This window comes from Ursus maritimus, unplaced genomic scaffold (assembly GCF_017311325.1).
Source record: "Ursus maritimus isolate PB19 unplaced genomic scaffold, ASM1731132v1 scaffold_26, whole genome shotgun sequence".
Classification (NCBI taxonomy): Eukaryota; Metazoa; Chordata; class Mammalia; order Carnivora; family Ursidae; genus Ursus; species Ursus maritimus.
In genome coordinates this window covers 32,623,062-32,648,642 of record NW_024425119.1, presented here as the reverse complement: position 1 = coordinate 32,648,642, position 25,581 = coordinate 32,623,062, and the positions used below count along the sequence as shown (strand labels likewise).

Genomic DNA, 25,581 nt, shown 5'->3' with positions numbered 1-25,581 from the left:
CTGAATTTCTGAATTACTTAGCTGAGTCAATTATGTTGCCATGCATTTATTACTCATAATAGAAAACATAGAGTCATTTGTAAAACCTTTTAACCCTCATTTGCAATATATCGACTTTGTCACCAAGTACAATTGATTCTATCTCCAGTACAACTCTAGAATCTCTCTGCTTCACTCTCTCTACTGTCTCTGCCTTAGTAATTTAGGACTTCATCACCTCTAATTTAAACACAAGAAAAAGTAAAACGTGAAAAAAAAAAAACCCACAAGTTCAATCTGCCCCCTTTTCACATCTGAATATAACCTATATGGCAACTATTTCTACCTTACCATCCTTTTTGAATGTCACATCCCAAAATGCACTGAAGAGGATGCCATGTTTATGTGTTCTCAGAGTCAACATTTGTTTCCTTGGACTGGAACCCCCTTTTATGCCTGGAAAATTCTCATTGATATTACAAGATTCATCAAAAAAACATTCTGCTAGGCTATATTTCCAACATAGTTGTTCAAATGTCAGAGAAGTTATTAACTTGGGAAAACAGCCACAACAGAAACATTTGCTACATGAAATCGTGCCTAATCTTGTGATGTTGCATGTATTTAATAAAAAATGGCTGAGGACAAGCTATAAAAGACATACTGTTCACTGACTATACGGCATATCTGTATAGAAAATTCAATCAACAATAGAGACCAAGTATTTTTAAATTAACACATATAAATGGGAATTTATTAAATTTGCAAAAAAGTATTCCATGATTTGATACTCCCTAAATCGTATAAATACACTTAAGTACATCTAGAAACTAAAAAATGAGTTATTTAAATATAACATGGTAATTGATAATAATATAATGTGAAGACATTATACTGTGGGAAGCACATTATTCATGTGCTAGCTTGTAGCATTCATTAGTAGCTGCTGCTGATTTAATAAAATAATCGAGTAACTGCTAAGCACTTTTGTAAGTACTATTGCATATATATCAATAGGTTAATTATAAAGACAGGAAGTTTGTTCAAATAAAGTAAGGAGAGAATAACCATTTCTTTCCTTGCCAAAGCAGAGAATGTCTCTGATCATATCCTTACAGTGATTTTCCATCTTTTGTCTAGCTAACTTTGTCTCATATATCCTATATTCTAAAAATATATATAATCTAAAATACTAGATTTTAACAGCAATTCTTACTTAATTTATAGAAAAATGCTTATAATCAAATACCCTTAGGAAATACTAATAATTCTGAGTTTAATATTGCCTGTAATACATATGTTTTATTTTTCTTTTAATATAAATGCTGTAAATCCTGGCATTTATTACTTATTTTATCAATTATAATTTATAACTCACTTTCTTTTTTTTTTTAAGATTTTGTATTTATTTATTTGACACAGAGAGAGAGACAGCCAGCGAGAGAGGGAACATAAGCAGGGGGAGTGGGAGAGGAAGAAGCAGGCTTCTAGCACAGGAGCCTGACGTGGGGCTCGATCCCAGAACGCTGGGATCACGCCCTGAGCCGAAGGCAGACGCTTAATGACTGAGCCACCCAGGCGCCCCTATAACTCACTTTCTTAATCTTCAATTTCAGTAAAATAAATCTTCCAGGAAGAACAGTAAAGAGATTTTAAAATAGTAAATAATTTCAAATACTCACACTATAATAAAAAAGTATCTTCATTTGTATTTTGTTTTCTTAGAGAACAATGTAACTTTTCCCACTCTGAGGAGAGGGAATTAACATATGAAATTCAAATATAGAATTATTTCCTTTTTTATTTCTTTTATTTGATCATAATATATTGATTTTTTTAAAAAAATTCTGAATATAATTAATGGTTGGCATAGAAAATATCTCTTAAAAAATTAGAGAATAATAAGACAATAGAGTTATTGGGGCTCTTACCTTAGTGATAAATTATGTTCATTTGAAAACTGAACAAAAAATGATAAAAATTAGAATGGGAAAATTGTAAGTTAAATTATTGTCCTATTTCTTTAGCTGAACCCAAAGTTCTACAAAAGTGATAACTCAACAGATATGAGATAGTATCATTTTTGAAATGATTTTTAAATATACCTTAGTTAGTTTAAAGCTATTAAAGATCAGTTAAAATTTGTTTGGTAAAGACAGTTTTTTAATCCTAGGAAAGACACAAAAAATTGTACATGGCAAAAAAGATGTCTTCAACCATTAAAATCATTCTTACAAAAGGCAAGGTAATGAACAAAATTACAAAATAACCAGTGTTCCCAGAAAGGAGCAATCTTCTAAAAGACCAACTCTGCATTATCAGCAGAAAAATATATTCAGTGAAAACAAAAGAAATAGAAGCTAAATAAATTTTATCTGTGTAGGACTTTATTCTCTACATCAAATCCATGTTGGGTATCAGGTACCCATGACAGTATATTTATATGTTTGGGGGTTTAGACAGCCACTTATGACTATATAAAAAGAAAGAATGTCCTTTCATTTATAAAAACCAAAGCTCTCTCCAAAACCTCAGAATATATAATGTTACTATGTTACTTGAGGTATTGGGAAGAATATATGTAAGAATTATGATGGCTATATATTTCATATTTAGTGGTACCACTTTTCCTATTTCCAGTCTTTCTCTATTAAATTGGTTTGCCTTATGTTTTAGGTTTCTCCTTGGATTACAATTTCTTTGTAATCTTAGAATCATATGTGCCAGTTCTCCAATTGCCATGAAAATTATCATATAAATACATAAGCACTTTTTAATTGTATCAATTTCCCTTCATTTTTAACATTTTCTCTAGATTTTATTGGCTAACACATTTTAGAATATAGTCTTTATGACTTTCTATATTTAAAGAATTCTTTTTATCTTATATTTTAATCATAATGCATATGTTAGAAATTTGATACATGTGTTTTATAGTTCTTGAAGATCAGTACATGCTCTTAATCACTTATGATCTGAGTTTTCGAGACATTTTAACATATCAATATTTATTCAGATAACTTTTTTTCCTAGTTTAACAGAGAAAATAAATATTGAGTCAAAATGCTTTGTCAGGTTTTTTTGAGAATAAAATAAAAATATTTACTTAAAATGCTACTTCATTCTAAAAAGGTTTGGATAGTTTACAAAGATACATAAATTATGCTAAAAGAAAAATAAGGAAATGGAGAAAAAAGAAAATAAGTTTAGGAAAAATTAAACTAAGAGATAATGATATCAAAATAGCAACAACAACATGCACTAATGCTACTACTGTTATGAATATTTATAAGGCGCTATTTTAAAAACACTTAATTACAAGATATATTAAGATAAGATATATTCAGGGGCGCCTGGGTGGCTCAGTCGGTTAAGCATCCACCTTCCGCTCAGGTCATGATCCAAGAGTCCTGGGATGAGCCCCGCATCGTCGGGCTCCCCGTTCGGCAGGGAGTCTGTTTCTTGCTCTCCCTCTCTCTCTCTTGCTCGCTATCTCTCTCAAATAAATAAATAAAATCTTTTAAAAAATATGAGATATATTCACATATTTTTAACTAAAATATACAATGGTCTATATACTTTACTAGCGGTATGTCAGAAATACCTGAGCTTTGGCCAGGCAACAGAGAAATACATCAGTCATTAAGTTCGTTATCCAAAAGATTAAAAAAAAGGTAATGTGCTCAAGAAAAGCTCTCTGACTTCTGGTCCTGAGACCAGAGAATGGACACAGGTTAAAGGACAGTTCAGGTGGGCAGGTACCTGGGATAACAATCCATCATGGATACTAACACAGTACTGGAAATGCAACAAATTAGGAAACTATATTTACCAGAGGTGTTGTTTTTCTCCTTCCATCCCCCACCCCAAGTCCTTTTCATGGACAGTATTATATTGAAGGAAGAGATTGATATTTAGAGTGTGTATGGATAGAACAAGACTTCTAATAAATATGCTCTAATAAGTAATATCCAAGTTGCCTACAGAGAGAATGGATTATTTAACAGTATGTATTTTTCCTTTTTGAGTGTCTGTTTTGTATGGCAGGGACAGGGAGTGATGTTGAGTAGATGAATTTTTTTTAGAATTTAGACAACAGTAGTCCTCTTTCAAATCTTTCCTCTAATTAGATCTCATCCTCTCCACTAAATACTGTATAAAAATTTTCAAGATTACTAATTTAATGTTAAATATTAAATTATCTTATTAAATATTTATTTATTAGCCTGGCCCAGGTAACTCACTTCTCTAGGTTCAGCCTTACCTGAGAAAATTTTTAATCATGGTTCCCTAAAAAGAGGACACTGTTTAGCACAGCAAAACATATCCTCTACAATCATGGAATAATATGGTAGTAGATTTTGTGAAATTGTTTTTTTGTTTTTGTTGTTTTTTTCTATAATGTTCTTCAGTGTAAGCCAATAGCAAAATACCAAGGAACAATTCAATAAAAAGTAATCCTATGAGGATGCAAAACAATGTCTTCAAAAAACACAGTTTACCAAAATTTTGGATTGATGAATTCATAAAATGACAGCATCTCTTGGGAATGGATGGAAGGAGGCATCTCCATAGGGCATTCGTTCTCCACAGGGACAATATGGCCCCTATAAAAATGAAAATGATCTTGTGGGGTGAAAAGACCTGAGATATTACCATGGTTTTTGCATCTCCAAAGGACTACTCTACCAGGTATGCAGTATAGCTGTGGTATTAAAATGTCATGAGTGGCAAGAGTTTCTAAGAAAAAAAATGTGTGAAAGGGCTTATTAGAGATAGCAATAATGCAAAAAGTTTGAAAAACACTGATATGGAGGATTGTCTCTCCCAATCATGTTTTTGTTTAGAATTGGGTAGCAAAAGTCTAAGGTATAAGAAAATAGATTTTGTTGTATTCATTCATCACTCACAGCAATAGTAAGAACCTATTTATCATTTACTATCCACAGTAATGGGAGGTAATTTATTCATTACTTACTACTTATATAAAAGGTAGACATTAAATCCCATACCACATATAAAGAACTGACTATATCTTTGCTAAATAATCAATGCATATAAGTAATAAAAATATATTAGAATATTATAGGCATCTTGACTAGAGGAGTCAAATTTTGCAAGGTATCGGAGAACCAATTAAGAATCTCACAGAAATAGATTTATGTTTCATGAGCTAGGGAGTTAATAGTAATGGCCAAGGTTGACACAGATCAGACAAAATACAAATATGAACATGACCTAGTCTCATTCTAAGAGACTAGTCAATGTAAGTTTTTGCACAGGTAAGAGCTGGCATATGTGAAAACAATCACCGTGGTCATTCTGTTGAGAATAAATTATAGGGTGCCAGCTAAGCAAAAAGCAGAGAACAGAGATGTCTAATACAATAATCCTGGAGAGAAAGCATGGTCACTGAACCATGAGGGTGGCAGCAGACCTGGAGGTTTTTAGATATATTTTAGAGGTAAAACCAATAGGATTTCTTGGTGAAATGAATGTTGTATGTAAGAGAAAAAAAGATGACTTCAAGGATGATTGGAAATGTTTTGTTGAGATGGGTAAAAATGTAGGAAAAGGAAATATAATGGGCCAGGGGGAAGGTTTACTTTATATATCTAAGTAGAAATAGTGGTTAGTGATTAGGCAGTTGAGTAAATTAGAGACTTGTATTTGAGAGCTTTCAGCATTTAAAGCTTGAAACTGTACAAGATTATTTTTCTCTAGCCACCTTTAGCTTTGAGAGTGTACACACAGATGTATAATCACAGTTGGACCTAATCCATGATATAGCCAAGCGAGTATAATGAAGTAAGAGAAGGAAAGAAAACGGGAGGTTCTACAGAAGTAATTAAATATATGGCTGTGGGATTTAAGCTAGATATGGAAGAAATCAAGAGAGAAACATAGAAAAAGTGGTAAGACCAATGGTTTATGGTTTCCGGTGGGTCAAAAAAATTTTAGGAGTCAGAGAACTAAAAAAATGAAAGAGAAGATAGGTGGTGGTCAGAGACTAGAGTCTTTGATATTATAAAAGCAGCAATAATAAGGTTAGAGTAGAACCATAGGAAGGTTCAACATACATGAGCAGAGTATTTCAAGGAACTGAGAGGACAGGGTAATGTAAGGATCATCTACATGTGTATTGAAATCAACAAAAGGTATGATAGAAGTAGTTATGGAGACACTGATAGTCATCTGGGCTCTTAACTTCTCAAGGAATGATTAGAAATGATCCAGAAGATTGGTAGAAAACTTTAAAAAGGGAAAATGAATGAGAGAAGCAGATGATACAAGATTCTAAGCAGGGCTTTCTGGGCAAGAAAGAAGGAGAATACTATGGAGGCAACAAGAAGCAAGAAGGATAACTACCCTGCCACCAGGCCCAGGATCCAGGGGGTCTGAACAAACTGCAGGAGAAACAATTAGAGCAAGGTTTCAGATGAATTAAGAAGGGGAAAAAGGGGCACCTGGGTGGCTCAGTCGGTAAAGCATCTGCCTTTGGCTCGGGTCATGATCCCAGGGTCCTGGGATCGAGCTCCACATCAGGCTTCCTGCTTAGTGGGGAGCCTGCTTCTCCCTCTGCCCCTCCTCCCCACTTGTGCACTTTCTCTCTCTCTCTTTCTCTCTCTCTTAAATAAATAAATAAAATTAAAAAAAAAAGAAGGGGAAGGAAACAACGTTCAGTGAAGAGATGGACATTATAGGAGACTTTGCTGATGATTGACAATGAATTCCAGAGGGCAGAGTGGGAAGGTTTTTTGAGTTAAGCATTGATAGAAAAGGAGTCAGAAAATGGAGCACCCAGCACTGTATTAATCAGGAATTCCTGGACTTCTTTTGGTTGGTGCCATAAATGAGACCTATGGGCATGATTAGACCTGACGGTCTCCAGGCAAATAGTGCTTGGGAGTCGGTAAATGTTGGGGATGGGGATGCATAGAGAGATTTTGGCAGGAGCACATAGAGTTCTGCTTGCATTCATGCACATAGTACAACAGAAATCTGTACTTAGTCAGAGTTTGGGTTTGGCAATGTGAGGAGCATAAAGGGAGAATGCAGCTAAGTATAGATAAGGAAGTGGTTTTAATTATGGGCTGTGGAATCTGAGCTCTTTAGGGAGGGAACTGAGGACATGAGTGGAATGAGGGATAAATAAGCAATAGGTTGAATGGAAGGTCCGGGTGGGAGAGGGTGGAAGAAATGGTGGTGTTGGGAGGAGATCTCAAGGAATAAACTAGAAAAATAAGAGTTAGTGGTCAGAAAATAAATGCTTAAAATTAAAATTTTATTTTTTTGCCGTTATTAGTCATATCAAGAATTGCAAGGATTCTAAGCCTCTCTGTGTGTCATAAACACTTTGGCAGACTGTAAATCTCTGAGAATGCTGCAAATAATGCTTTCACATACGTAAGATATATAGAATTAAAGGAAAACCAAGTATATTGAAATACATTTATAAAAATATCAAGGAAGCAAATATATGTTTATTAACACATTAAAGTAGTGTACTTATTAGCACATTTAAAACAAGAACTAAGATCAGGTCTAATGTCATATTTTTGAAGAAGTGATACTATTACAGCTGAAATATATGAGAATATTTGTGGATGCTATTGGTGATAGTGATTTATTGCTTAAATTCATATTTGAAGGAATAATGAATTTGATTTAGAAATTAATGAAAATTACCATGTTATTTTTTCTCATTCAAGTTTCAGGGACCACTCAGGTTCTAATTCACATTCAAGTCTGTGAACTCGCCTGGACTGTGATCATGAACAGGTGACAAGATCATCAAGAAAGAGGAATGAAGAGGCCGGCATTGGAAGGATCATCTATCTACAAAGATGTTGATATCTAAAGAATTCACAAGTTTTGGACACATCTGAACTTTGAAGCATTGCCTATGGGCTAAGGGTCTTCAAGACGGTCCTCTGTAACACTCCTCCTACTTCCCTCGGCCGGGTGACTAAGGCTGGTGATTTGCTTTAGAGCTGAGAGTCAATTATACAGGGCCTGGACTAGTAGGTTATCGAAGAAAGACAACTTGCTGGAGGAAATTAATACTTTTGGAACATGTTCTAAATGATTTATTTCCTCTTGGTCTGGTTCATTTTGCAGAAGGTGACTGTAAAAAGTGCCTCTGGAATGTCTTTTGCTTCATTGCACTGCTCTCATACTGTGAATAATCTACCAAGGGGACTGGCTTCTAGCTTTACCTAACTTTGGGAAGTACTTTGAGACCTAAACATTCCTTTCATAAATCACTGAAGCTGGTCCCTAAGGTAGTATCAAATGGACCATTTTAATATGTTGATATATCACTTTCCAGTTTAAGTGTTTTATATTCCTTCTTATTATAGCATTAAAGGTTTCCAGTTCTATTTGTGAGAGATTTCCAGGAATTTAGTTTTAATAATGACTAACTCATTTCTTTTCTAAATAGTTTTAAAATTTGTGTTACTGTGGGCAAATATCAAACATCCAGTGCGAAAATTTAAAACTCAACTAACTCTCTTTCTCAGCACAAACAACTATCTTTATATTTTCCTGAAAGGGTTACAAATTTCAACATAGCCTATAATGTTCCAAAGGAAAATTAATTTTTAAATGGTGTTCTGATGGTTGATCTGTATATCATTAAAGATAATATAATTATTTTAATTCACTTATTTGTTGCTTTTATTTAAGGAGAAAATATAAAGCAATATCCCATGATTTGAGGGAAGGTACATCTATCCTAATATTCCTTCCTTAGGACTATAGAATATTTCTACTCCATTTGTGTGTAGATAGAATAAATATCTTAATGTAATTTTTATGCCACTAATGTATCAACATTCATAAACGTGCAAAATTGAGCTTACTACTAATGAAAGTTATACATATGAGATCTGTCACTGCACAAGATTATTCATTTTCTCATTACCAATTTATTGATGCAAAATATTATGACCCATCATAAAATTTGTAGAAACTTTATATTCCACAAAGCTTGGAATTATGCAAACAAGATGAAAAAATAGATTACTGTTTAGTAAAACTGGAATTTTGTTCACACCCAAAATTCAGAAAAATAAAGCTCATCTTTGAATGAAGGTATCTCTCTTAGGACCGTTGGTTCATTTTCTGAAACTTCTTCTGTGTAATTACATTCCTCAAAAATGATAAATTCCTCCCCCCATCAACCCTCAGTTTGTTCTCTATCGTTGAGTCTGGGTGGGGGATGGGCTAGATGGGTGATGGGTATTAGGAGGGCACTTGTTATGATGAGCACTGAGTGCTGTATGTAAGTGATGAATCACTGAATTCTACTCCTGAAGCCAATATTGTACTGTATATTAAGTAACTAGAATTTAAATAAAAATTCAAAGGAAAAAATGATAAATTCCTTTAATTTTCAACTCTTCGAGATCACTTACTTTTATAGGAGTCCCTTTTCATGCTAGTTTCCATTAGCAGTATTCTTTCCAAATTCTACCCTCCTAGTATAACATTCTAAATTTAGAAAACATCACCAAATGCAGCCTTTGAGGGGAAGGAGTTGTCTCACAGATTTGGGTATTGTGGAGTATCTAATCTAAAATACAAAATAAAGCAAAAATATTTACAATTTTCCTATGATGTAATTACTTAAACTATTCTTTAAACATTTCTATTTACCCATTTAGATGTTCTTTAAAGTGGTAGTTATATATATATACATATATATATGTTTAATGATAAAACTGTGTTTACTGACTTTGGATCAGAGTTCTCTCAATTTAATATAATCGTTGGTGATTTGTTCAACATTATTAATTCTTGTTTTATCCTCAAAATTCACATTGATTACCATTCCTTATTACTTCAGTAAAAACAATCCTGCCTAAATTGTCTTCTCTTGAAGCTAACTTTGTATCTTTCCTGTAACTTTTCATCCCTCTACTGTCCTTTTATGAAGCTTTTCTTTGACCTAGTTTCCTCTTCTTCATTTTCCTATATCCTCATTTATTTATTTTATTTATTTACCTTATTATTCACCTTGTTACTTAACTTTTGATATTAAGTAGAAAGCTTTTTCTATTTCCTTGCCAATACACTCTCCAGTTTTTGCTCAAATGTTCACGCCCTAAAGAACGTTTTATCATCCCCAGACCTGAGATAAATCTTTTTTCTTTTTTAAAGATTTTTATTTATTTATTTATTTATTTGACACAGAGAGAGACAGCCAGAGAGAGGGGGAACACAAGCAGGGAGAGTGGGAGAGGAAGAAGCAGGCTCCCAGCAGAGGAGCCCGATGCGGGGCTCGATCCCAGGACTCCAGGATCACGCCCTGAGCCAAAGGCAGACGCTTAACGACTGAGCCACCCAGGCGCCCCATGAGATAAATCTTGATCACTTGGAACAACTGTAGAAATGGCATTTTACTAGTTTAGGAAACCCAGTTCTAGACAATATGGAAAAGATTTTCTGAGAGTCTCTGGTAAAGGTCCTTCATTTTAAGATGGAGCTTGAACAGAGACAGACCCTTTCCTCCTTGGACATTATGAGGTCTGCATGCAATGATTACTAGCTCTGCTGCAGTCATAAACACAGAGAAAATGAATCTTAAATGAACTTGATTCTGAGACATCTCAGGTGGAGATGCAGGGGGGTGGGAGGAAATTTTTGAGATGATGATTTCACTAAGGCCTAAAGGTCACCTATTTCTTAAGCAATTTTGAGTTGAGGGGTTTGTTACTGACAGCTGAAAACATTTTAATAGATACAAACTCTCCGCTCAGCTATTTAAATTATTCTTTAACTAGAAGTAATGAATCCTTTTTCCCTTGATCTCCTCCTATATTAACCATGCAAGCTGCCAACTTTGGGCAACATCAACAACCATCTGTTATCTCTATATCCAGGCTGGTATGAATTGCAGATAGTTACATAATTATGCCACTTGGTTCTCTGACAAATTTGTTATCTGACCTCAGCTGGTTTCTCACTTTTGCTAGATTCTTCTTCTTCTTTTTTTAATCTATCTCCACCTGGATGACTAATGGACATAGCATGAACTAGCACGTCAAAATTTGAACTCCTTCTTATTTTCTCCAGTCATCTATATTTAGTAGATGATTCCATTAAAGTAGATGATTCTGTTGGCCATTTCAGCAGATGATTCTGTTGGTTAATCTAAATTCTTTGAATTCTGCCAAGTCTTCTTTCACATCCCTTATCAAATCATCAGAAAATATTGTTGGGTCTTGTTCCAAATAAATCCGGCTATACTTCTCACACTTCAACTGTGAACATACTAGTCAAAGCTGACTTCATCTCTGCTGCTTGGACTGTCACCTTTGGGCTTCTAACCGCTCTCCCTGTTTCTAGAAATTCACAGAGATTTTTCCCCCCACCATTCATGAGATTTCTACTTCCTTCCAATGAACAGATAAAATAAGACTTGTAAAATATAAATCTGATCATGCTATTTCCCATCTTAAAATGCTTCAATATTGGGCTTCTCATCATACTTAGAGTAAAATCCAAAGTCTTTAACCAGGACCTGTAAACCTTCTGATGATTCAGGTTCCATCTATTTCTCTACCCTAATTGTGTCCACTCTCCCCCCACCAGCCCCAGTAACACTGGTCTCCTTGCTGTTCCTTGAACATCCAAACATTCTCCTAGAATAGGGCTTTGTATTGTTCTAACAGCAGTACTTGTTCTCCAGATAACTGCATGGACCATTCACTCACTTCATTTGATTCTCTTTCTCAGTGTTATCCCATCAGAGCAAGCCATTCCTCCCCCTCCTAATGAAAACACAGCCTTCGCTGTCTTCCAACAGTACTTACCTAACTCCCTCTGCTTTAGTTTCTTATCCAGATATTATCACTATCTGTTGTTACATATTGATTGATTGATCTTGCCTCCTCTCTTTAGAAAGTAAGCTCTGAGAGGCTGGCTTAGAAAAATAAGACCTCCACCCACACTCTTTAATGGAAGTTTTTCTCTTGAAATTACCAATAACTTTATTATAGGCTGAATTTTGTCCCTTCAAAATTCCCATGTGGAAGCCCTAACCCTAAGTACTTCAGAATGTGACTATTTAGAGATAGTCATTAAAGAGGTAATTAAGTTAAAATAAAGTCATTAGGGTCAGCTTTAATGCAATATGACTGGTGCACTTATAAGAAGAAACAATCAGGACAAAAACACACACAGAAGGAAGACCACATGAAGACAGGGAGAAGACGGCCATCTATAATCCAAGGAAATAGGCCTCAGAAGAAGCCAACCCTACTGGCATCCTGATCTCAGACTTCTTTTTTTTAAAGATTTTATTTACTTACTTGACAGAGAGAGAGACAGCCAGCGAGAGAGGGAACACAAGCAGGGGGAGTGGGAGAGGAAGAAGCAGGCTCCCAGCAGAGGAGCCTGATGTGGGGCTTGATCCCATAACGCCAGGATCACATCCTGAGCCGAAGGCAGACGCTTAACAACTGAGCCACCCAGGCGCCCTGATCTCAGACTTCTACTGTGAGAAAGTAAAGTCTATTGTTGAAACCACCCAGTCTATGGCACTTCGTATGGTAGCCTTAGCAAGCTAATGCACACCTGTAAAAGGCCAACTTCAGTAAACTTTCTTACTCCTCAACTTCTTCAACCCCCTTTTAACTTTTACAACTTTGAAATAAGTTACCTAAATTAGTACTTTAAAAACTATAATTTAACAACAACAACATACTTAGCAGCCAAGCAAAGAAATAACACTGTCACCCCCCTATGAACCTCTTTCTGATTGCCTTCTGCCCCCCACAAGGCAATACTGTACTGAATTTTGTGTTAATCATTCTCCTTTTGGGGAAGTTTTACATGTCATATATATACCTCTTTAAACATTGCCTCATTATTTGCTGCTTTTGGACTTCGTAAGTGGACTTAAATTGTATCTATTATTCTATGGCTTGTTTATGTGCAATAAATATTTGAAGTGTTTTGTAATGAGAACTCATTATTTTGCATAAAAATGAACCATATTGATCTAGCATCAATAACATTCAAATGCAAACTTGAAAAAATATTTACTACAAATATGGCATGGAAATGTTAATAACCTTGCTTTATAGATTGATCATAAAATGTTAAAGAAAATTATTAATATTAAACATAGAAAACATAAACAGAACTTCAAGAAATGAAAATATAAGTAGCTATTTTTTTTTAAAGATTTTATTTATTTATTTGACAGAGAGAGAGACAGCCAGCGAGAGAGGGAACACAAGCAGGGGGAGTGGGAGAGGAAGAAGCAGACTCCCAGTGGAGGAGCCTGATGTGGGGCTCTATCCCAGAACGCCGGGATCACGCCCTGAGCCGAAGGCAGACGCTTAACGACTGAGCCACCCAGGCGCCCCTATAAGTAGCTATTAAATATATTAATATACTCATCTCAACAGTAACTAAAAACAATAAAAATTATGAGATAGTATTTTTGCTTAATTAACAAAGAATTTTTGAATACTAAAATGCTAGTAAAAATTCTTTAATGATAAAATATGGGCATTGCTATTTGGATAGCAATTTGGCAATTATCAAATATTTGCCAAGCCTTTGAGACGTTCTGCCTTCTAATCCAGTAATTTTATTTCTAGGAAACTTTTCTTAAAAAATTGGATATTCTGAATAAAAGGTTTTATGCAATGTTGTCCATTATGATGTTGTCATAACCCTGAAAAAGAAAATGTGGAGAGTAACTAAATATAGTAGCCACATTGTTATCTGTGATTATAGGTGATCAAGCGGTATTAATCATTATTTTCTGTATCTTGGGTAAATCTCCCTTTTAGATATTTTTGTGATATAGCTTCAATAGTTATAGGTTTTCTTGTCCTATAATTTTAATGGTGTTTCTAATAATATGAATTTCTATATCGTGCAATCAATTTAGAAATGAAGAGCCATTTTACTTATTTTCTTTAACTTTTTCATAAAAATCCATGTTTGGCTGGGGTTTTCTTGTTAGTTTTGATATTATCATCTAAAACTAGTTATTTTTAGAGAAAGTGTGCTACATCTCTTCTGGAAATTTCAGCAGCATTTCTTGTGCTTTTTCTGTTCTTCTGTCTGTCTCTGAGGTAAAACAGTGAAAAAACTACATTTCCTAGATGCTCTTGCCACTGAGAGTCAGGGTAGGGAATTGGAAGGGCATGGAAACACAGAAGCCACTGCTGTTCTTGCAGTGGGAGGCAGGACTCCGGGCCTCTAGGGTGTCTGAGGTACTGGGGGTGCCAGTGCCCTCAGGGCTTCTCTTGTGCTTCCCCCACTTGGGAGCTGCAGACAGATGGACCACCAACAGGGATTCCTTTCAACTGCAATTTCTTGTTTTTCTCCAAGTCAGCAGACATTCACTCTAACAACTCTTATAAAAGGTTTTGTTTTCTCTTTTAAGAATTTAATTCAATACTTGATTAAACTATCCAGATACATTTCATCTTTCCTGAAAGATCAATCATCTTTCACTGAAGGAGAAGAGAAAAGGAAGAACTTTAGAGAAAGCTATCGGTTGATCCTATGAGCTAGATTTTATCGGAAACTAGTTCAATCACTACAGAATTGATCAGAGATCCGTAATATATTGACTATTGATAAATCTAAGGGCTACTAGTACAATGGTGAATTTGCTCCCCATCACAGAGAGCATTTAAACTGAGGTTGAGAGAATATACGCCATGAAAGTCCTGCAGGGAAATCCAACCCTTGGAAAGGAGTCAAACAAGATGATCTAGGCATTTTTCTCCAGCAACTTTATTATTTTGCTTTTCCAATCTTTTTATTACTAAATCTTACATATTTTGATAATTTGTATAAGAAACGTTCTAAAATGTACATTTTCCTCTCGGAAGTCTATACGATGTCTCCCTATCCATTCTTTGGTCATTTGTCCTGAAAAAGGTCTGGTAATTTACTTTGCATCTCAGAGCAGTAAAAAAGCTTAAATTATCCCATAAACTGATTCTTTCTGGAAGAGAACCTGTCTATTCTGATGGACTCTCGGACTTGCTCTCTTTTTACCTACTCCCCTTTGTTCCACACCAACGTATTGTCTACACTACACCAAAAATGATCCCCAATCAGGTTGCATCACTCATCCTTGAAAGAATGCTGATGTTTTCCCACAGAATAAGTACAGATTTCTGATGCAAGCCTTCAAGGATGGAGTGAGGAAGAAAGCTGGAATGAGAGGAGACTAGTACAAAATGAGTCTGAGATGTAATCAAGGCCAGGCCTTTCATGGTTTTTCCCCCTCTGTTGTCTCCAATGCACCCTGCACCACTATATACTAGTCACGCTGGCCTTCCTTCAGCTCCTAGAACATGGTGGGCTCTTCCCTGCACTCCCTGTACCTATGACTGTCATCCCTCCTTTTGTGGTAAGGCCAGTTCCTTTCCTTTAAATTTCAGCCCAGACATTGCCTACTTAGAGGCTTGATCTGATCATCCTATTGAAATCAGTCTACTTCTTTTATTCTCTACAGTAGCCACTTATTTTTTTCCTTATAATCCTTAAACCTACATATGAAGAGATTTTACTATTTGATGTTAGTTCTTTATTTTTCCTGATATCCACGAGAATGCAAGCTTCAGGAGGGCTTGCTGATTATTGTAATTACTATTTGTAATTAATTATCTGTACATTCTAATACTAAAGTACAACTTCATAGACTAAGATCGTATTTCGAAAACTAAAATTATTTTGGTAGTAAGTAAATCTTGGAGGATTATTTTTAATTTTTCTTTCTATTCTTATAATGCACTCTACAGAGGAGTTTCCCAAACTAATTATTTCAAGTCTAAATAAATGAAGATAATATGTTGGGACTGATATGTTAACTCACTAATAGCTAAAAGAAACCTTGAAGAAGATGTAAGAAAACTCAAGTTAGTTTAGATGCAGAGGTGCTATCTTTAAGTGAAGTTCAGAGATGCACAAAACATTATTTTGTTCAGATAATTTCTCCTCCATGAAAATGTTACAAAATTAGAAGTGCTGGTAGAGCTGTAATGTTGGAAAAGATTTTAAGTGGATTGTCATAATTTAAAGTTAATGAAAGGAATATATATTTTAGAGGTCATTTTATTTCATTTATTTTTATTTTTCGAAAGGGAGACAGAGAGGGTGGGGAGGGGCAGAAATAAAATCTTAAGCAGGCTCCCTGCCCAGAGGAGAGGCCAAACTGGAGTTCGATCTTACAATCCTGAGATCATGACCTGAGCTGAAATGAAGAGTTGGATACTTAACTGACTGAGCCAACCAAGTGCCCCTAGAGGTCATTTTAAATGTAAGCTGTCAGGGGCGCCTGGGTGACTCTGTCGTTAAGCATCTGCCTTTGGCTTAGGGCGTGATCCTGGAGTCCTGGGATTGAGCCCCGCATCAGGCTCCTCTGCTGGAAGCCTGCTTCTCCCTCTCCCACTCCTCCTGCTTGTGTTCCCTCTCTCACTGGCTGTCTCTATCAAATAAATAAATAAAATCTTAAAAAAAAATAAAATAAATGTAAGCTGTCAGCCTAGAAATACATAGGCTGAATTCATTCACTTGAACTCTCAAATTGATCCCACACAAAACACAGCAAAGGAAAACAAACTACTTGACTACTTCAAAATAGTTGGAGAGGTAGCATTTCCTAAATAATATTTGATTGTGCCATAATCCCAAATACATGTTTTTAAAATTATGATGATGGACTTATAAGAATGGCATTCAACTCTCAGAGAGTATATACCATTCCAAATATTCAGGTTGATAGATAATTTATTCATGGCAAGCTATTTTTCCCAAATAATATGGGACATTTACAAAGTTAGAGATTTGGGTGGTCACTAAATTATATAGTAACCTATCATTAAATAAGGCAGGATAAAGTAATCCTAAGATCACCTTTTATACTACCCTCTCCTTCTGTATATGGGTTACTGTACACGATTAGATGCTCAAAATAGTTTCGGTTTTTGAAATGCTTACAGAGGAAGTATCTGGAAACATGATGATGTCAATATAGCATTTTGATTTCATAATGTATGAATTAAATCTAACCACCCCAACTATCTTCTTGGTCCTTTTATATTGTACCACTTACTTAGGTACTAGAGAAGGGAGCTTCAGAGTATCGGAGTTAACATCTAAATGTTGTATCTAGAGAATGGCTTCCTAGCCCTTCCTCTCCTGCTACTGGGAAGAAGAAGACAAAGTGAAAACATAAATGTGTTTTTCATCAGTGTTTAAGTCAGTGGCTTTGGTTATATAGTCTAACTTAATAACTTGGACTTACCAAAAGTAGTAGGTTAAATGATGAGATTACATCATCTATGGTAACATCAGACTAAATTACAGATTTATTAGAAGCTACAAAATCAACACAATGCATATATAGCAACTTTAAATCAAATGGAAAAGATGCCTTGTTCTTTTAGAACCCACCCTAGACTTCACCACTGCCCTCTTTCCAGTCCAGACCATCATCACCTTTTAATCATTCTATAATGATAACCTTGTAGTTCATCTCCTTACATCTTTCTTCCCTACTATATATATTTTCCACAATCACCAAAGTGATTTTTCAAGTGCAAACATTGGCTCATGTTACTCCTACCACCTTAAAGTTTTCAAATGATTATGATTTGTCCTTAGGAAGAAGTCTGGCCTCTAAAATGCTCTTAAAAGTCTTCCTTGACTTGACTAAGATATCTGTTGTCTGTTTAAAATGAGAAAGAAAATTAAAAGCTCAAAATATGCACATTCATACAATTAATGAATTGCATGCTTCTTTGTGGATATTTAGTTATGACCACAGATCCATGGTAATCTAAATTCTAAAATTAATAGTGAATATGTAATAAGGCAAACTAGCTTATTAAAATTGATACTGAAAATATTTTGTAGCTATTTGTACTTTCTTAATTTAGCTCACATTGACAGATAAAAACAAAAGATTCTTAAAAGATAATATGGAATTTCTTAGAGATAGTATGTTTCTGATGAAACATTTGTGGTGTTACATTTGCCTAGATGTGAGCTGTAATCATCTGATAGGGAATAATGTATTAAGACAGCAGTAACAGTGTTCAGGTCAGAGAGGAGTGGAGAGGCAAGTTACCATGTCTAATAATTTTCTAGATTATCTCTCATATGAAGACTTAAGCTTTATAAGAAATTGTGGATTAGCTCATGGCATAACACAAACCATGTGCCTAATGGGGAAGTATGTCAACATTCTAGACATATAAACTGTAATATAAGTTGCCCAAACTGTTCTTATAACTAAATTTTATTCAATGCAGAAATCATAATTTCATTTAACAATTATTTGTTAAAACACTGTTATGTGCCAAATATGTCCCCTAGGTACTGGGCATTCAAAGGTTAAAGAAGTCAGACAAGAGCTTGTTCCCATGGAGCTTATGTTCAAGTAAGGATGGAGATAGACAATAAGCAGTATAAATTAATAAATCAGTTAATTTTGAATAGTTATAAATATTATGAATAAAATAAAAGAGTGACATAGAATAGGGAACTTTCTTAAATTGGTGTTCATACAAATCTTCTGAGGAGGTGACATTAAAAGCAGAAACAAAAATGACAAGAAGGAACCTGCCATGCCAAGATTCAAAGAATTCTAGGCAGCAGGAAGACCAAGTACAGATGCTTCAAGGTAAGGATAACAGTGGTGTATGTTCAAGAAGAGAAAGAATGTCAATGGAACAAAGATGAAATCACTTAACTGAGATATGAGAGTTTGGCCAGATTATTATAGAGCACTATAGGCCATGGTAAGGAATTTAGATTTTATCCTATGGATGTCTTTCTAAGAAGAGAATTGCATGATTTGATTTATTTGGCTGTTGCAGAGTGAATGGGCTGTAGGAGGTCAAAACTGGAAGCCAAGAGAATCACTAAAATCACAGTAGGGCCAGCAAGGGATAATAGTGATGTGGAATAGGAGGGAGGGGGAAATATATATACGGTAGCACATTTAAATATATGAACTGTGCCTGACACACTGCAGGCATTTAGTGTCTATTTGGTGAATGAATAAATAAATGAGCAAATAAATTAACAGAATTTAATTACTATTAAATAATAATAATGTTTATTAACATTAAAATCTAGCGATGTACTCTCTTCCTGACTGCATATTTTAGTCATGAAAATAGAAACAAAGGAAAGTATTAAGTCCTTTAAATTTCTAAGAAAGCCTAAAATTTCCATTTGCATTTACATGTTTCTCTCATTACAAATAATTTAAACAATTTGCAAATAAACCTAAGTTAAGAAAAGTTTAGAATGGTACTATCCACCAAACATCTGACATTTCCTCATGTTAATTGTATAGTTTCTTTGCACAGTTATGGTTAGAATAAGAAATAAATAATAGAAATTCTGCCTTCATAAGAATGTCGTCCATTAGTTGGCAAAAAAAAGGAAGAATTCTGAGTACATTTGAGGTTTGTAAAAGCAGCGAATTCCGTGCCTTCTGTACGTGGCGTGGGCTATGTCCACTGGGATGTCGGAGATAATGGTGGTGTGCTACAGGTGGTCCCTACCACCTCCCCACAGCCAACTGCTAATTCTTTTTAGGAAATTTATGAACAAGTTGTTAAAAACCACTGTTATTAAAATTGAAATTATATAAGCTTATTAATTAATGAGAAAGTTTAAAACAAAGGTAGTCAATTCTCTAAACGCATCACTTCCTAATTATTTTACTGCATTGTAATGTTATCAGTGCTCTTAAGGTTCTGCCTACAACACACCGTCCCTGCATTAACGGTGTGTTACTCAGCATCTCTTCTTGGCTCCACACTGAATGATGTCATGTGGGAAGCTTGAAATCACACAGGATGGAAATACACCACGGAAACTGGCAAATGAAACCAGGGCTCCCTCCCACCCCAGGGGAGTCTGTTGTTTTCCATTAACCAGCACGTCACTAGTTATACCTATGCTGACGCTCCAGTCACTACAAACTTCTGTAGTCTACACCCCAGAACCTGGGCTCTGCTCCACATTAGGGATGATAAATGAAGAGCAAGGAAATGAAGAGAGCAACAGTGGGCTGTGACAGACGCCTAGACAGGGAAGGTTGGTTTTCAAAAGCAATTTACTGGGTTATTTTGTACCTCACCACCCTTGAGATAATGTCCACACTTCCCGCTGATTTCCTTGAGTGGAACAGCCTGAGTTAAGTGTGAAACTATTGAAAGTATGTGTTATCAAAGTTCGGAATGTAGAAATTGTTTTAAAAACAAAAAGATGCCATTTCTCCTAACAAATTAGTAATGGCTAAAAAGAAAGAGACTACCATCCAAGTGGTGCAGTGGGAAGATTAATTTATAAAAAATGTATTCAAAATAGTATTTTATTATAGTGAAAATTGAAATGGGTAGATAAATTTTGCACATTTATTTGAAAGAATATTATGTATAATTTTAAGTGAAATTTACAAAATTTTGAATGACATGGGGACTGTTCATGTAATATGACTCACTAAAGTGGGATATAACATGGTACATTCAATAGAAACAAAACTATAAAATTATATATGTGTATATATTTACTAGAAGTAAATTCCACTGAACATGAATTGTAACTAATTTAGGATATTTGGAATATGACTGATTTTTTCTTTTCAAATTTTTGTAATTTCCAAATTTCCTAAGGAGACATAATAACAATGTCTAAACTAAGAAAAATTCAGCATAAATTAAATTTATGAGAAAATCTAATTTAAACGACTTGCAAATAAATCTAAACTTAAATAAGAAAATTCTAGAATGGTACTAGTCGCCAAATATTTGACATTTTCTAATGTTAATTCTACAGTTTCTTTGTGCAGTTATTTTCCGACTAAAAATTTAAGCATTAAAGAATTATTAAATATATAACATTCATCTATTTAGCTATAAATTAGCATTGTTTTCTAAATCAGTTATTCTTTTTTTTTTTTTTTTTAAAGATTTTATTTATTTATTTGACAGAGAGAGACAGCCAGCGAGAGAGGGAACACAGCAGGGGGAGTGGGAGAGGAAGAAGCAGGCTCATAGCAGAGGAGCCTGATGTGGGACTCGATCCCGCTACACCAGGATCACGCCCTGAGCCGAAGGCAGACGCTTTAACGACTGCGCTACCCAGGCGCCCTAAATCAGTTATTCTTATCTTTAATTCAACATCTCGTAGTGTTTCAGAGTCTCATAAAACTCTCAAATTAACATCAATTTTAGTTCTTTATAATTAAACTATATCATGCAGGGTGAGAAAAAAGTATCAAAATTTAACTAACAGAGTTCTACAAATCCCAGAAAGAGAGGAAGTCACTGCCTCAAGTATTTATTTTGGATTAACCAATGCTGTGAGAAATAGAGTTTGCAGAACAAAAACAGATATGCTGAGACACAGAGAGAGATGGTAAGAGAAGGAGCTACCATCCAGAGTCAGTTTTATTACTATATTAATATGTTTAGGACAAAGAAAAAGGAGTCAGAAGAGTATTAAAAGTAGTTCAGTGAATTTCCTTTTGTTGTAAGAGAAGTTTGGATATTATTATCTAATGGTCTAGAATTATGTCAAACTATAATGCATTATGGTATTTTTTTAAACTGAAGTATAGTTGACATACAATGTAACAAGTGTACTACGTGGTGATTCAACAAGCGTAGATGTTATGCTATGCTCACCATATGTGTAGCGACCATCTGTTACCATACAATGCTATTACCATACCTGCATTATGGCATTTTAATTATGCTTTGTCATCCAGATAATAATCAAAACCATGAGGTATGTTGCAAAATAATTTTTGTGACTCATAAGGGAAGAAATACCAAGTTTCAGGACATCCATGACATTTCAAATTTACCTAGGGAAACACTGACATTGGTGTGCATAGCAATCCTACCTTTACTCTTGAGAATCTATATGACCTAAAAACTTACAAGTACTTAATGGAAATGTGTCTCAAATGACTGGCTTACCTGAAATTTTGACTTGAGACACTACTCCATCACCTCCATCACTGTGTGCACGGACCTCTACAACATACTCTCCATCTCTGGGGATTGGGACTTCTATGGAGTGTTTATGAGTTGAATATAGCTTGCCATCATGCTGGCCATCAGGTCTATAGAGTACCTGAAAAAGTACCAAAATATGTATATTTAATAAAGTGGACTAATGAGCCAATGCCAAAACATTAAAACCATAATAAAAATGCTTTAGACTTTCATTAATAATAAAAAAATTCTAGGAAGCTATGTGTAACACTAGCTGGAAAATTCATATTATTTTTAATTCACAAAAGTTGATTTCACCTATTTTTTAGGGTGATCCAAGGGGAAGTTCCTTAAGCATCTTTTTTTTTTTTTTAATGTCCTAAAATGAAGAGAGGGAAAAAATGTGTCTGTGCTTTTTTTCTTATGGAATAGGTATAAAATTAGGGCTCTTTCAACATATTAGAGACATCTTAAAACATTGCCTCACAATTTAATTTTTTCACATTACTCCTAAAATTTGGTATCCAATAAAAGATGTGTGATACAGGGAATATATGGAAATAATCTTTTTTCCTTTTTTTTTTTTTAAGATTTTATTTAGTTTGTCAGAGACAGAGAGAGACAGCAAGCACAAGCAGGGGAGTGGCAGGCAGAGGGAGAAGCAGGCTCCCCTCCAAGCAAGGAGCCTGATGTGGGACTCGATCCAGGATCCAGGGATGAGGACCTGAGCCAAAGGGAGTCACTTAACCAACTGAGCCACCCAGCTGTCTCTCTTTTTTCCTTTTTATGCTCATTTATGGAATGTAACTCAATACATCAGTTTGCTGTGCATTAGGCAAGGCTATCTTAATCGTTGCCAAACAAAAATGGATTCTTTCTCTGCTTTATGTGCTGATTATTTTAACAACTCTATTCCTTAAATCAGTTTGTCCATTTATCTTGCTCACTTGACATAGCATTTTTGTAGAATTCACTGAAGATCTTTTCGCATTTCAAAATTTAACATGGTACTGTGCCATTTGGTTCTGCTGTACAGCTAGAATAAGAAAGCTGAATGGGTTTTGGTGCAACAAACATCAATCAAGTCCAAACATCAATCAGTCTTTGTAAGAATAAAGCCCATGTGGGGAATAATCCAGTAATCTTTTACATACCTTATATCCTGTCACTGTCGATTCATTTGATAGTGCAACCACATGATCCCAGGTGATTATGTAGCGTGAACCAGACCTTACGGAACTGATGATCCTTGGCGGCTGGCTTGGAGCTGTGGAAAGTAATAATATGCAAGTGACAGCCAACATATCCAACTTCAGTTCTGCAAACTGCCTTAAGTCAGTGATGATAATGATGTGACAACAAGAGCTAATTTTGATGAGTGCTTACTACATGCCATGCACTAGACTAAGCACTTTAGGTCCTTGGGTTCATTAAGGTACCCACAGCTCTGTGAGGTAGGTAATATAATTATCTTTTATTCTCTTGTCATTATTCTTTACTTGGGTTTCTTTTTCCACCAGCCTTTTGTAACTGCTGTTTCCAAGGTCATCAATCACCTTCAGTTGGCCAAATCTAATGTCATGTTTATTCCTTTCAGATTTAATACCTTTATAGCATTCCACAGAGTTGATCTTCTAATCACTTTCTGAATCTTGTTCTTTTCTTATATTCATGTTCTTTTAACATCTGGGTTTCCTCCTACCTCTCTGGCTGCTCCTTCTCATTAATCATCCTGTGCTCCATGTCCTCTGCCTAATTTCTAGATGTTGACATGACCTAGGACTTGATCCTGAGCACCCTTTTCTCCTCTATTTATGATTTTTCCCTAAATCTTGCATCTGGGCCCATGGCTTGAAGAACTCACAATTTTATCTCAGGTCTAATCTTTCTCTTTACCTCTAGACAAATGTGTCCAATTGCCTCTCTTTACTTGAATGTCTAAAACGTTTCTCAAATGTAATCAAGATGGAACATTTGCCATGTACTCCCAAATCTTCCTCTCTTTGGGTCTTTCCCATCTTTGGCAAATGACACAATTGAACTCCCAGTTTCTGAATCAAAAATCCGATACTCAGTCTTCCATTTCACCCATGCCAACATCTAAACCAGCACCAAGATGTCAACTCTTTCTGCAGAAAATTTTCCACTTCTCTCTATATCCATTATCACTTAATTCCAACCACCATCTAAAATTGTCCCCAATTGGCTCTTTTATTTTTATTCTTACTCCATCACCAGCCATTGTCCATCCAGAAGCCAGAATGATTTTTTAAAAATATGAATTAGATATCACTCTCTGCCTTAAAATCTTCCAATAGTTCTTATGAGACTTCGAAAAAACTTTAACTCCTAACATGACCCTTCATATGTCAATCCCAGCACACTTCTTCCTTCTCACCTCCAGCCTACACCCTGGCCCCACTGGCCTTTCTACATTTCAGGCATTCCAAACTATTCCCACCTTAAGGTTTTACACTAGTTATTGCCTCTACCTGAAAGAGTCCCCTCCCTGCCAATTGTCACATAGTGTGGGTCCTTCCTATGACTCATGTACTCATATATATGATTCGAATGGCATCTTCTCAAAGAGGCTTTTCCTGACTACTCAATTGGGGTTCAGCTCCCACCCAAGTCACGTTCAATTTTATTATCTGTTTACTCATTTTATTGCCCTGTCATCTGATATTATCATACATACTTATTTGTCAGGTTTTTTTCCACGTCCTTCCATTAGGCTGTAAATCCTATGAGAAGAGGCTCTGGATCTGGCTTGAGCCCTTCTGTGTCCTCAACCACTAGAACAGTGATGGGCACACAGTGTATGTTTGATGAATGAATAAATGGAAAAAAGAACAAAGGAACGAGTGCCCCAGGAACGAATGCTCCTTTTACAAATTAGAAAACAGGTTTAAAGGTGTGAGGTAATTTGGCTATCGTCACCATTTAGTAAGTGGCAAAAACCGATCTGAAACCCAAGTCCAACACCAAAGTGTGGTATCTCACCGTGTTCAGTTAACCTTTTCCCCAAGTGATTTCATAAATTGTCAAACCCTAATAGCACTCATGTCTTTAAATTCTTGCAAAACTTCCTAGAGCCTCAAATATAAATTCTCTTCTTCTATATATTCAATGTGAGTTGAAGAAGGAGATATCAAAGTGAAACCAGAGAGGCAAGAATGCCTAGAAGATCCAACCAGGGTAGGCAGTCTTGTTACATAAACAATGAGAACATATGGTAATAAGAGAGCAAACAGAATGCTACAACATTTAACTTGCATTTGCATTATGCAATGACAAAGGTTTATAAATAAAAATATAGAAAATAAGCAGAATTTTAATTTTCTCAGGCTGTTAATACAGCCCTATAAAGTAAAGTTAAAAATAATAACAGAGAAGGCAAATTAATTATCTAATGATACAAAACTCTGGGGGGTAGTCTTTACAAATAGAGGTTCTGTAATTTTATTTCTATAGTAGAACATTAAATGCATAAAGGCATTCTCCACATTTTTTCATCATATACAATAACTAACAATTTTTTTTTTTTAAATCTTGGGTGATTGTAAAGAATAAAATTGAAAACTGAGTGTGC

At 35.2% G+C, this 25,581-nt stretch overlaps 1 protein-coding gene across 1 annotated transcript in view; it reads right to left on the bottom strand.

The window, feature by feature from the left end:
* The window catches only part of CNTN1 (contactin 1), a 148,177-nt gene that overhangs the window by 14,467 nt on the left and 108,129 nt on the right, over positions 1–25,581 (bottom strand). The window contains exons 20-21 of the mRNA XM_008704710.1: positions 23,144–23,256; positions 21,972–22,128 (exon numbers count right to left, since the gene is read on the bottom strand). Of these exons, the coding sequence (XP_008702932.1) occupies positions 21,972–22,128; positions 23,144–23,256 (270 nt within the window). The remainder of the gene's footprint in view (positions 1–21,971; positions 22,129–23,143; positions 23,257–25,581) is intronic.